The sequence below is a fragment of the Mobula birostris genome, chromosome 5, assembly GCF_030028105.1.
Source record: "Mobula birostris isolate sMobBir1 chromosome 5, sMobBir1.hap1, whole genome shotgun sequence".
Classification (NCBI taxonomy): domain Eukaryota; kingdom Metazoa; phylum Chordata; class Chondrichthyes; order Myliobatiformes; family Myliobatidae; genus Mobula; species Mobula birostris.
This window is the reverse complement of record NC_092374.1, coordinates 129,775,015-129,789,389: the sequence shown is the minus strand read 5'-3', so window position 1 is coordinate 129,789,389 and position 14,375 is coordinate 129,775,015. Positions and strand designations below refer to the sequence as shown.

At 40.0% G+C, this 14,375-nt stretch overlaps 1 protein-coding gene across 2 annotated transcripts in view; it reads right to left on the bottom strand.

Moving 5' to 3' along the window:
- The window catches only part of tnfaip6 (tumor necrosis factor, alpha-induced protein 6), a 52,535-nt gene that overhangs the window by 16,124 nt on the left and 22,036 nt on the right, over nucleotides 1-14,375 (bottom strand). For both annotated transcript variants that reach the window (XR_011885913.1, XM_072257281.1), the window contains exons 3-4: nucleotides 5,862-6,023; nucleotides 5,168-5,396 (exon numbers count right to left, since the gene is read on the bottom strand). Coding sequence is in view for 1 of the 2 variants with exons in the window: in XM_072257281.1 (XP_072113382.1) it covers nucleotides 5,168-5,396; nucleotides 5,862-6,023 (391 nt within the window). In the remaining variant the exon portion in view is untranslated. The remainder of the gene's footprint in view (nucleotides 1-5,167; nucleotides 5,397-5,861; nucleotides 6,024-14,375) is intronic.

The window sequence follows — 14,375 nt, the reverse complement described above, 5'->3', positions numbered from 1 at the left end:
TAATATATATACTTAATGTAATTTACACTTTTTATTATTATGTATTGCAATGTACTGCTGCACAAAACAACAAATTTCATGACATCGGCGAGTGATATTAAACCTGATACGGATTCTGATTCACAGCCAGCATTATTCACTATTCAATATACCTCTCCCATCGGGCAAGAGATACAAATCCCTGAAAAGACATACCACCAGGCTCAAGGATAGCTCCTATCCAGCTGGTATAAGACTATTGAATATTTCCCTTCTATGATAAGACAGACTCTTGACCACATGTGCTTTGTTATCACCTTGCACATCACTGTCTACCTGCACTGCACTTTCCCACTAACGCTTAACACATTCTTCTGCATTCTGTTTTATTGTTTTACTTTGTACAACCTCAAAGCACTATTGTACTGTATTGATCTGTATGGATAGTATAAAAGACAAGTTTTCTCTGTAACTCAGTACATGTGAAATGCTCCCAATAGTCATAGTCATAGTCATACTTTATTGATCCCGGGGGAAATTGGTTTTCGTTACAGTTGCACCATAAATAATTAACTAGTAATAAAGCCATAAATAATTAAATAGTAATATGTAAATTATGCCAGGAAATAAGTCCAGGACCAGCCTATTGGCTCAGGGTGTCTGACCCTCCAAGGGAGAAGTTGTAAAGTTTGATGGCCACGGGCAGGAATGACTTCCTATGACACTCTGTGTTGCATCTCGGTGGGATGAGTCTCTGGCTGAATGTACTCCTGTGCCCAACCAGTACATTATGTAGTGGATGGGAGACATTGTCCAAGATGGCATGCAACTTAGACAGCATCCTCTTTTCAGACACTACTGTGAGAGAGTCCAGTTCCATCCCCACAACATCACTGGCCTTACGAGTGAGTTTGTTGATTCTGTTGGTGTCTGCTACCCTCAGCCTGCTGCCCCAGCACACAACAGCAAACATGATCGCACTGGCCACCACAGACTCGTAGAACATCCTCAGCATCGTCCGACAGATGTTAAAGGACCTCAGTCTCCGCAGGAAATAGGGACAGCCTCAGTGTTCTTTGACCAGTCCAGTTTATTGTCAATTTGTATCCCCAGGTATTTGTTATCCTCCACCATGTCCACACTGCCCCCCTGGATGGAAACAGGGGTCACTGGTACCTTAGCTCTCCTCAGGTCTACCACCAGCTCCTTAGTCTTTTTCACATTAAGCTGCAGATAATTCTGCTCACACCACATGACAAAGTTTCCTACCGTAGCCCTGTACTCAGCCTCATCTCCCTTGCTGATGCATCCATCTATGGCAGAGTCATCAGAAAACTTCTGAAGATGACAAGACCCTGTGCAGTAGTTGAAGTCCGAGGTGTAAATGGTGAAGAGAAAGGGAGACAAGACAGTCCCCTGTGGAGCCTCAGTGTTGTTGATCATTCTGTCAGACACACAGTGTCGCAAGCACACGTACTGTGGTCTGCCAGTCAGGTAATCAAGAATCCATGACACCAGGGAAGCATTCACCTGCATCGCTGTCAGCTTCTCCCCCAGCAGAGCAGGGTGGATGGTGTTGAACGCACTGGAGAAGTCAAAAAAGATGACCCTCCCTGTGCTTGCTGGCCGCCTCTACATTGGTGAGACCCGTCATAAATAGGGAGACCGACTCGTCAAGCACCTCCGTTCCATCTGCCACAAGCAGAACTTCCCAGTGGCCAAACATTTCAATTCTGATTCCCATTCCCATTCTGACATGTCTGACCATGGCAAGATGAGGCCGCCCTCAGGGTAGAGGAGCAACACCTTATATTCTGTCTGAGTAACCTCCAACCTGATGGCATGAATATTGATTTCTGCTTCCAGTAAACAATTCCCCCCCACCCTTCCCCTTTTTCCAACTTTGGCCTTATATCTCTTCTCACCTGCCTACTACATCCTCCTGGGCCCCCTTTCTCCTATGGTACACGCTCCTCTCCTATCAGATTCCTTCCGTTCCAGTCCCTTACCTTTTCCAAGCACCTGGCTTTACCTATCGCCTTCCAGCTAGCCTCCTTCTCCTCCCTCCACCTTTATGTTCTGGCATCTTCCCCCTTCATCTGAGTCTTGAAGAAGGGTCTCGGCCTGAAATGTGGACTGTCCATAGGTGCTGCCTAACCTGCTGAGTTTCTCCAGCAAACAACAGGAATTCTGCAGATGCTGGAAATTCAAGCAACACACATAAAAGTTGCTGGTGAACGCAGCAGGCCAGGCAGCATCTCTAGGAAGAGGTGCAGTCGACGTTTCAGGCTGAGACTCTTCGTCAGGACTCCAGCACTTTGTGTCTGTTGCTTTGGATTTCCAGCTTCTGCAAACTTTCTTGTGTTTATATGACAATTATAAGCTGATTTAGCTATTTATTTAGTAGAATAGTTAGCAGTGAACTAGTTGATGTCATGTTATGTATTCAGACTTTATGATAATGTGTAACTTAAAATTCATTAAACAAAGAGTGCACAGAATCTACTGACATAGATAGAGGAATTATTGGATTGATGTGAGGTAAATGAACCAAGGATTAGGAATAAAATATTTTTTGTATTGGAAGGCTACGACTTTAGAGAGTATTTTTACAACTGATGTTCTCAGTATTTTTTAATATTTGGACAATTCATTTTATATTTGGACGTCTTGCACAACCTCCCATCATCGCAGAGCACTTTCTACACAATCAGGCATACTCTACTTTCTGAGGAGGCTGAAGAGAGCTGGTCTATGCACATTTACATCATTCTACAGGTGCACAGTAGAGAGCATCCTAACAAACTGAAAAGTACAGAAAAGTGCACTGCTGTGGACAGGAAGGCTCTGCAACAGGTAGTCAAAACTGCCCAACGCATCACTGGCACCAAACCACCCACTATCAAGGACATATAATACAGAAAAATGCTGGAAAAGAAGCAGTAACATCATGAAGGATCCCTTTTCCATTCTCATCAGGGAGGAGGCTACCACCAGGACCACCAGACATAAAGCAGTTACCTTCCCTAAGCAGTAAGGTTGTTAACACCTCCACCCACTAACCCAACCCCATCACATCTCCAAATACCACTACTTTATCATTTCCTGTCAGTCAGCTTACATACAGACACTCTGAGCGTCACTTTATGAATATACTATCAATCTATGTAGGCTAGCTATCTTACATATTTATATTTACTGTGTTCTTTATCTTACTGTGTTTTTTTGTGCTGCATTGAATCCAGAGTAATGATTATTTCATTTGCCTTCACACTTGTGTACCAGAAATGATATTAAACAGTCTTGAATCTTTTGCACATTGGTTGTTTGCCAGTCTTTGTTTTATGTAGTTTTCATAAACTCTATTGTATTTCTTTATTTTCCTGTAAATGGCTGCAAGAAAATAATCTCAAGTCAGTAGATGATAATACATTTTACCTTGACTTTGACAAGGAAAAGAACCAGTACTTGAGGATCTGAATTTACACAAGTGATTGTTGTGGTAGTGTTGGAGATTGCTTTAGGTCTTGCCTTCGAAAGGGAACTGGGTAAGTATGTGAACTGAGTAGGTTTCAGATCCTATGGCTCAACACTGTGGCTCAAATTTTCATTTGTACACAATCCGTGGGCCAAAGGGCCTATTCTGTGCTGTGGGATTTCTAATTCCAATCTTTGGAATGCTTTTATCTCCTCAGTTTTAGTTAAGCAACACAGCAGAGCTTGAAAACAGATGTATTTTATTGAATGGAATTCTAACACTTTATAGCATGTCGCTTGAAAGTAATGTTCATTTCTCTATTACTCTTTTCTAAATTATACATCAGTTTGATGATGATTATGTTCTGCGGCTAGCCCAGATTAATGGACATAGTAAGGCAAAAAACAGTTCCATATGTAAAAAAGATCAATGTTAATATACAAATAACTATCAAACTCAGCCTCTGTATCCATTTATCATTAATGCCAGAAATAGACTCATGATTTTTGAGGAGAAGGCAATCACCTATTTATGAGATTCTTAGATTGTTACCCCTCTCTAACTACCCACCTCACAAACGCACTGTCATCCTGCCTGCACTGGTCATTTTTCATTTTTTATTGCTGTTGTTTTACATACTTATACAACTGCTTGATTTTATTTGTTTATTATTTATTGAGATACAGCACAGAATAGGCTCTTCCAGACCTTCCAGCCGTGCCACCCAGCAATCCCCCAATTTAAACCTAGCCTAATCATTGGACAATTTACACTGTCCAATTAACCTACCAACCGGTACATCTTTGGACTGTGGAAAGAAACCGGAGACGCTGGAGGAAATGCACGCAGCCTTATGGCAGTAGCGGGAATTGAACCCGTGTCACTGGTACTGTGAAGTGTTGTGCTAACCACTACAACCACTAACAGTACCAAGCTGCTCTATTATTATAATAGTGTCAGTGACATTATACTGTCTTATATAAACAAGCATCTCGCACATTATGTCAACCTGTCAGCCTTAAGGCCATGACACTTAGGGACTTGTGGTAATATTATATTAATGACTGTATTTGCTGGATTGTAGCTATATTTACTCTGTGTGACTATACTGTGTTTTACACCAGAGGAACAATGCAAGGTGGCATGGTAATGTAATGGTTAGCACAACACTTTACAGTACCAGCGACCCAGGTTTAATTCCCCTTGCTGCCTATAAGGAGTTTGTACGTTCTCCCCATGACTGCATGTGCTTTCTCTGGGTGATCCAGTTTCCTCCCAGAGTCCAAAGATGGCATGAAGGGCTGGAAGGGCCCATTCTGCTGTGTATCTCAATAAACAAATGTTTCATTTAGCTGTATACATGTGTATGGTTGAATGACAAAAAACCATGAACTGCAAAGTTCAAAGTAAATTTATTATCTAAGTACATATACGTCATCGTATACAACCCTGAGATTCATTTACTTGCAGGTATTCACAGTAAATACAAAGAAACACTATAGAAACAATAAATGAGAAACGGTCCAGTAAATCTCTTGAAGTAACAAAATTATTTTGAACCTCCTTTTAAATTTCAATATACCAGACAGAATCATGAGCAAGGCCACAAAACCTGAAGCTGCTTTATAAACTACAAACAATTGGTATTCACTGCAACACCAGACTTCAGTTTCCTTAAGTTATTTCTCAATTATGACAAAACACACTTACCTGCCAACAAAACCTAGCAAGTCATCGTAACTGTCATATACTTCAAGGTAGTCAGACAAGCAAGATGGATCATCTTCTACATCAAACTCGATAAACTGTAAATGAATACGCTGTTTATATTTTATTCGGATGTGCCAGTAACAGATCTGTTGATGTTCATATTCATTAGGGTAGTCTGGTGAAGTAATAATGCGCTCCGGTTCTGTTAGAACCCCACCACATTGTTTTGCTGGATTGGAGAAATAACAAACAGAGGATTTATGCTTCCTAATAAGCTTGAAAAAAGAAACACATGTATAAGTTTATACTGACAACAAAAAGCCAGGAATGAAATTCAGTCCTGAGATGCCTATCTGAATCTCCACCTCTTATAAGAGAGCAGCGATAGTCCAGACTACTAATATCGCTGTGTTTCCTAACTGGCCTTTAGCAGAAATATTTTGTCGTTTTGTGCTTCTCGAGTAGAAACCATATCTAGGTAAGGAGGATCACTATCTTCCTCCAATTTTATTTGTAACTATAAAGAAGTAAAAGGAATGATGGTGTAGTACTCCTCAATTACTCAGCAATTAGTAAGATTGTAGTTAATCTAATTATGCTGTCAAGGTAGAGTATATGTGCTTATATCAGTTGATCTGTAGTTATTATATTTGGTAAACTTGAAGTGAAAGATAGTGTAGCTCATTGAACACACCATGTGGATTGAAGCAGTAAGCATCCCATCGTTCACTTTTATTAACTCGATATCCATAGTCAATGACACCAGTTTTTCCAAATCCACAGTTGAGTCCAGGTTTCACTATTGGATACCCAACTTTTCCTCCAGCAAGCCAACCAGCTGCACACACGTGAAACCCTGTATATAAAATAAAGAAGTGTTAACCCGATCTGCATAGGGTACTTAAGAACCATGTTTGAACCACACTTTCTGAGTGGACATTAAAGGTTTTCATGGATCCTTGATATTGATCACTGGGAGGTTATCGATGATGTAGGAGCTAAGGGCCCAAGTAAGTAAGTAAGGAATAATGATCACATGGGCAGTTTTTAAATTGTTTGGGTCATTTTTGACTTTGTATGGTCACAATATCAACTCTGATATAATTCAGTCCATAAAGTGGGAGAGTTTTAGCTTAGCAGAATAACATATTCTACATGTAATGGTAGTGAATGTTCTTATAAAGCAAAATGTTACCCAAAATAATAGAACAATGGCAAATGGCCAAGCTATGACCTTCAGCATTTCCATTTTGAACTTAAGGAACTACATTTCGTCTCATGCCAAATCAATGGACATCCTGTTTTGTATTACTACCAGATAATTGACATTGATTTACAGTAAATATGTTAATAATTTACTTGCAGTTGTTTTTTATGCTGTCTCATTAAAACAGGGCTTGCCAACCTGGGGTCTATGGACACTTCGATTAATGATAAGGGTCCACGGCATAAAAACTTTAGGAAACCATGCATTAAAATGATCCTTATTGTTTCTTCCCCCATTCAGACTAGATTTCTTTAAACAAAATTCATCGTTTAAGCTAATAATACTTTTCTAAGGTAGCCTTTTAGTCACATTGCCTTATTTTGTTGTCAGATCATTAATTTATTTAATGACACAGTGTGAAACAGGCCCTTCCTGCCCTTCAAGCTGCGCTGCCCTATCAATTCTCGACAACTCTGATTTAATCCTCACCTAATAATGGGAAAATTTACAGAGACCAATTAACTACCTGGTACGTTTTTGGACCATGGGAGGAAACTGGAGCATCCAGGGAAAACCCACACATTCCATGGGGAGGGCGTACAGAGAGTCCTTACAGAAGATTCCGAAATTGAACTCCAAACTGCAAAGCTCCAAGCTGTAATAGTGCTAATTGTGCTAACCACTACACTACTGTGGCACCTACTCACATGGTGCCAGCCATCTTCCGATCAAAGGAAATGATTTTGGGATCAGTAGAAAAAGAAAGACAAAAGAAGAAAAAGAAAGACAAAGGAAAAAAAAAGGATGTATATACATCAGGATTGTCAAGAATTTTAAAAAGCAGATTCTAGAAATAGCAGAGGGCCCGTATTTGTGGATAGATTAACAGAGTTGGCATTTCAGATCAAAGATTCTTCATTTGTCGAGGTCTCGAGTGTTATTGTAGCACAGATGGGGACTACCTTAGCCAGACTATGGTAGACCACTGGAACTCAGGTTCTGTTTGCTGTCAGTCAAGCTCGGGCTGCTACCATCTTGCACTAAATTCTACTGTTGTGGTTTTGAGGTTTCAATGATAGTTTTCAATCTAGTAACTGGAAAACTATTTGATGTCCTGACCTTAGACGATAGCAATGAGCCAGTGGAGGAAGAAACAGCTCCCCCTTAACCCCTTTCTGAGAATGTCCTTGAACTTTCTGTCAAACTAATTAACAAAAGAATGCTGGTGTGCATAAGTAATGAAATGCAAAGGAATATTACAAGGCATAGGTGGAGTTCTATATACACTTCCTATTTCCTTATTTAATGAAGGATATTCTTGGATTGGAAATAGTTGAAAGATTAATCATTAGATTAATTTTGGGGATTAAGGTTCTTGGAAAAGAAAAGAATATTTACATACCGTACATGTTGACATCACTAGGAATGCCAGCACATTGTCTATCCCTGTCCTATATAAATGCCCAACTAGCTTGTAGGTTTTCTTTTTGGAAGGGCATGAAATAAATAATATTTTATTCTGCGGTTTCAGAGAACAGTTTTAATTCCAGATTATTGAATTACTTGAATTTATCTGTCCCAGCTAAGAAACACATCCCTGGATCTAGCAATAAAAATGTTGAAGAACGCTCACTGTTCCTATTTCTCATATCCATGATAAAATAGTGTAATCCAATCCATTTATGCCTAGAGTTGTGCATAATTACTCTTCATTGTCATCTGCTGCTTTATCCACTGGACCATTTCTTATATTTTAGGAAGCATTTTTCAGCAAAGATATATTATTGCATGTAGCCTTTTTTGTCATCAGAGGAAAATAGCACTTACAATACTCAAAATAAGTGGAAAACACATTATCCACCAGGTAACAATAAAATTTGCCTGCCTGTATTCTTCTGAGACTTGGACTAAAATGCGACATATACCTCTCAGGACTCTGGAGATATCACCAACAATGCCTCTGAAAAACTCTTCCAAATCTACTCTCAGGATAAGTCAGCATCCTCTCTTTGACCAACAGTCCCAGGAATAAGGGATTAACTTCACTAAACTGGCTCTGTTGGATAAACATGTCCAACACAAAACCCCCAAAACGATATTTTATTTTGAACTCTATTATGGCAAGAAATAAGGGAAAAAACAAGTGTGATTTCACAGCCTCCTTAAAAAAGTACAACTTTCTCTGGAAATCTTTCGTCCCGTTACTGAAATATTTTTATATACCCCCAATGAATTCTGCTTATTCAAGTCTGAATTTTCTCTCAACTTTAAAAGGATGCTCCCTGACCCAAGTACAGAACACCTGTAAAAGGCATAATGCTACTGGATCAAGTCCACCGCATGGCCCTACCATCCATAGTCCATCTCTGCCTACGCTTGCCTTGGCTGGAGGCAGAGGGCCAACCAAGTTGAAGCTCCACATTCAGGAGGAGCATGCTGAGATATGACGAGGGAATCTAATTATATATATAGCTCGGTTCCGGAAAGCCATGACAGCTTTTGATGGGCAAATGGGAGCGAAAGCAGAACATTATCTTTTCTGGTTGGGTTTACTGTTTTTGAATAGTACTGGTATTCAGAGATTCTTTAAAACTGCAGGTCATTTGAAATAAAACTACAAGCATAAAACTAAAGTTAATAAAAATGGAAATCAATAAAACATTAACTTAAGATAATTTAAAAATAAACATTTGTCTTCCCAACACCAAATGAAAGGATCTTCGATTTCATGCCAATTAGACAGTTGTTATATGGTTACCCAACAGGTTTTGTGCACAATTTCTGTAGTTTTGTCTGCGGTTAAATACAACTGCCAGGGGACCATAACCAAAACTGGCATGGTCCATATACTGCTGGTTAATGTGCCCTTTAGTGTGCTCAGTATAGCCAGAACCCAACCTACCAAATGCTTTCCAGTGAAATTAAAGTCGTTAGTGATTATTCCCTTAGCTGGGAGCAATTTTGTGCTTTAAATGTCATAATGATTTTTTTTTTATACCAACTCTATGGACTATTGGCTATTAGGATGCAATATATCCAAAATGATGCATGGATTCTATACTTAAGCTTGGGGCATCATAACCTGTGTCAATTTATTGACTAATAAGCTATAGATAATTATTTGGAAATATATAGTGACAGACTTTTGACACTTGTTCACTATTGTTTTTATTTTTCAGTGTATATTTTACCTCTGTTTTCTGGTTTCTTGTATGTTAAAGCAAAGATTTCTAAATAATTAAATTGCTGCTGGTAATGTGGCTGTTTTTATCACAGCTACCAAAGCTTTCCTCTAATACTTTAATATAATCATTGATCAGAACTTGGGAAGGGTTTTATTAAACTTCGAAAAAGAACTGAATAAATTAAAGAGTAGATTGACATTAGAATAGATTCCTCTTTCCCAAATTTAAATTTCCATTGTATAAAAACTACTTACTGTCTCAAAGCAGAAACATAGCAAGGATATCAGAATCAGAATCAGGTTTAAAATCACTGGCATAAGTTGAGAAATTTGTTATCTTTGTGGCAGCAGTACAATACAATACATGATAATAGAGAAAAAAAACTGTGAATTACAGTAGATATATATATATCTACTATTTTATATAACTATAATTATATATAATATATAACTATTATATGTGCACACATATAATAGTTAAATTAAATAAGTAGTGCAAAAATAATAATAAAACATAGTGAGGTAGTGTGCATGGGTTCAACATCCATTCAGAAATTGGATGGCAGAAGGGAAGAAGCTGTCCCTGAATTGCTGAGTGTGTGCCTTCAGGCTTCTGTATCTCTTTCCTGATGGTAAAATGAGAACAAGGCATGACTTGTGTGATGGGGGTCCTTAATGTCGGATGCCGCCTTTTTGAGGCATTGCTCCTTGAAGATGTCCTGGATACTACACAAGCTAATGCTCATAATGGAGCTGACTGAGTTTACAACTCTCTGCAGCTTACTTCAATCCTATGCAGGAGCCACCCCCAACCCCCATACCAGACAGAGATGCAGCAAGTTAAACTGCTCTCTACATTGCAGAGTAGGGTATAGAGGCACGGGTTCTGGAGTTTTTTGATCAGAATTTGATTTTGTATGTTTCTCCCTGTATACTGCCAATTACATTTTCAGCCCAAGCATACCTTGTTAATGATGTTTAAAAATTACACAGAATTGATCTTGGAGTGGGTTAAAAGGTTGGCACAACATCATGGGCTGAAGGTCCTGTACCGTGCTGTACTGTTCCATGTTCTAACCATGAAGAATCTTCATTTTGAAATTTTCAAGATATTTGAGTAGAACACACTCAGGATAAGATTGTACTTAAAACATCAAGCCAGCATGCTGAATGTTTTCTTTTAGTCATTGTTCTATTATGTTGTTACTAAGTAGACTCTTTCAGATATTGTTGGCATGATCCCCAGCAGCTAATTGAGTGTACTCCAAAACATCCTGAAATGAAACTCAGTTACCTTTCTTATATGTACTTTCTAAAGGGCAGCACAGTTAGTTGGCAAGATAATTACCCTGTGCAGAAAGTTTGGTTCCAGTTTTAATATCTTTTAACATGGAGCTTGTGTCCCATCCTGTCTTACTGAAATGATTCTTTGAAGACTTTTAAAATATTGTTTCTGGCCCTTCACTGAAATCTAATTTGTGGAATATAATTTTGCAAATAACAGACCGCCTTAGTTACCACGAATAAAGTAACACCAAGGGCTCTGAGTGTTGGTATAGTTAAGATTATAATAAATAGAAATTGTTTGCAGAGCTATGAGAAAAGTTGATAAGTTGAACAGCCTGTTCCTACACTCTAATAATTCTACATTTCTACATAGAGAAGATTCAGGAATACCTATTTACTCAAAAATTGTTAACGTGGTGTCTTGATCAGACCCAAAAAACCCAAATGTGGTAATAAGGGTGAAGCACAACAAAGTAACTTAGGACTAATTTATTACCATAAAACAAAAAGTACAAATAAACCACACAAAATACTAGATAGTGAGTTACAAAGATTTCCACAAAGATTTCAAGGATCACGTGTTGCACGAAGAATGGGTGAGCTCAAATGCAAGACACTGACACAGAGGTAGTGTAATCAGAAGAGCGTTTATTAATGGTTGCAGGGAAGGTGGGGGAGCAAGGATTAGGCAGAGGAAAGCCGAGGAGTGAGTGAGGCTGGACTGGGGATCGAACCCGGGTCACTACGGTGAGAATGCGGCGTTTAACTAGTGAGCTAGTGGAGAGCGTAGACGGACAGCGGGACGGGGCAGAGCAGGGATGAGGACAAGGGGATGAGTGTGGCTGGGGGAGAATGACAGGCGGCATACCATGCTCCTGTTAACATGGGGAGACAGAGTTAACACAGGCAAACAACAGCGCGGAAACAAAACTTAGAATACATAATTCTAAGCGGCCGAGAAACAGGGTTAACACAGGCAAACGGTGCAGAAGCAGAACTTAGAATACACAATTCTTAGCAGTCGAGAGACAGGGTTAACACAGGCAAACAGCGCGGATGAATGGAAGAGCAGGAGGCAGGCAAAACTTTTCTTGACACGGGGAGTTGCTGGAGCTGAACGGTAAACAGGAGACAGGTGACAGGCAACACTTATCTTGACACGGAACGTTACATGGAAAGGCAAACAGCAGACAATACTTTTCTTGACACAGGGCGTTGCTGGAGCTGAACGGCAAACAGGAGACAGGCGGCAGGCAACACTTATCTTGACATGGAGCGTTAAATGGAAAGGCAAATGGCAGGCAATCCTAATCCTGACACGGAGTGGAAAATGGAAAGGTAAACAGCGGGCGATACTTATCTTGACACGGAGAGACAGAGTTACACAGGTAAACCTCGGTACTGAAGTAAAACTTAGAATACACCATTCTAAGTGGCCGGGAACATGAATTACCACACTGGCTAAAGCAATGGTCTGGCAACGAGTAGATGCAAAGCTGGGGTTTTTATGCTGCAGGTTTAGATGAGAATCAGGTGTCGCAATCAAGGAGCCCAGGAGAACACAGGGAAAAGGGAATTAGGAGAATAAGAGGAATTAACGGTCAGGACCATGACAGTATCTACCCTCCCCGCCAAACAAGAGTCTCCAGGTGACTCACCGGGCTTGTCCAGATTGTCAACGACCTGGGCGGGTGGAGGCGGTTCAGCAGGAGGGCACAACGGGCTGACAGACACAGGTTTCATTTGGAAGATGTGGAACGGGGAATGAATGCGCTTGGATCTGGGTAGCTTGAGTTTTATGTTGTTGTCTTTTTGCGTTCTGGACTTGCTTCTCTTTTATGCCTTTTTTTTAAGTCACAGGAGATGGTTGATTTCTTGATCTTGTAACTGATACTGGTGCTGAAGATTTTCCCAACTTTAAATCAGTTGTTGGTTTCTCTTTTGTGGAAGTCAGTGAACGCTTTTCTTGCTCAGTTACAGACAAGTGCTCAGGACTGCTTACTTTATTAGCTGCACGAGTGGTTGGTTTGTTACTGGCTACTTACATCACTGGTCATGTTTCTTGCTTTATCTTCAACCTTTGTCGTCTTTTCTCACAATTGTGTTCGACTTTCCTTCTCTTGTGCTTGAACTGGTATGGCCTCAATATACTTAAGTACCACCATCACTTGATTAAGTGTGTCTTCAAGCTCAGCTTCTTCAGGATTCTTGGAGCTTTTCTTCAGTAGAGAGTCACAGTATTGTGCCTATAGTTCCGGAGATTTACTTGATGACTAAGCCATTTTTTGTGACTGCATTATTATTTAGGAAATGGCCACAAGCCCTATCTAAAGCAGTCACAAAACCAGCATCATTGTTGAAAGCTGACATCACTCATGCATTATACTTCTTATGAACATCCAGAATTGTCTGTACATACATCTTGGGATCATTCAGAGCAGTTTCTCCACACTTCTCAATGGCAGCCAAGCCCTGGTTCTAGAAGTTTCTTCAGCTCCCCGAGGCCATCTTGGATTTGAGACACTAAGCTATACTTTTATCCAAGTCTTCATTTCTATCAGCATCTAATAAGTTCTGGAATTCCGTATGAAAAATTTCTAGATGTTTCTCAATACGTACTTGTTCACATTTATGAGCCAGCTCATCCTGGGTACGTTCATCACATTCACGGCGGGCCCAATGTCGATTGAGTTAGGCACAGATTGCATTCAACACTTTTACTAGAAAACCTGTAATCTTCTCACTGCTGGGTATAAAATTTCAAAACACTTTCATCCATCAAATCTTCACCATCCTTAAGAAGGTTTGTCAATTCTCTGGTTTCAATAGCACGTTTTACCAATCATTGTACAACAGGGAATATGTGCATGAAGTCCAGACCCTGAATTTGATGTGGTTTCAGACGGTGCAGGCACTTCATGTTTGGCAACACAATTTTCTCAGTCAAGGCTATTTTCTGATCAATTGTAGAATTTTCTTGAAAAAGCAAATCAACATCAATATCAAAGTTGCATGTTGTAATACACCATGTCATACCACCCCCTACCTTGTCAAAAGGTGACAGTCCCTTATTCCTTCCTCTGAAGTATGATTCAGTTCGTGACAAGACATTGGCTTCTTCTAATTGTCTTTGTAATTGCACATTTTTCTCATTTGATACCTGGGAGCTCTGAATCACTTTCTTCAAGTTGCTCTCTGGGCAGGGTTTCAGAAGGGAACTCCAGCTGGTGAGGCCTTGTAGGATAGTGTTTGTGTCTGCTGGTTCCAATTTGGCCAGATCATTCTGTTTCACAGAGAATAGGTGAACCCAAATGCAGGACACTGGCATGGAGGTAGTGTAATCAGAAGAGTGTTTATTAATGATTGCAGGGAAGGTGGGGGAGCAAAGATTAGGCAGAGGAAAGCTGAGGAGTGAGCGAGGCTGGACCGGGGATCGAACTCGGGTTGCTACAGTGAGAACGCAGCATTTAACCACTGAGCCAGCGGAGAGTGTAGATGGACAGCGGGACAAGGCAGAGCAGGGATACAAA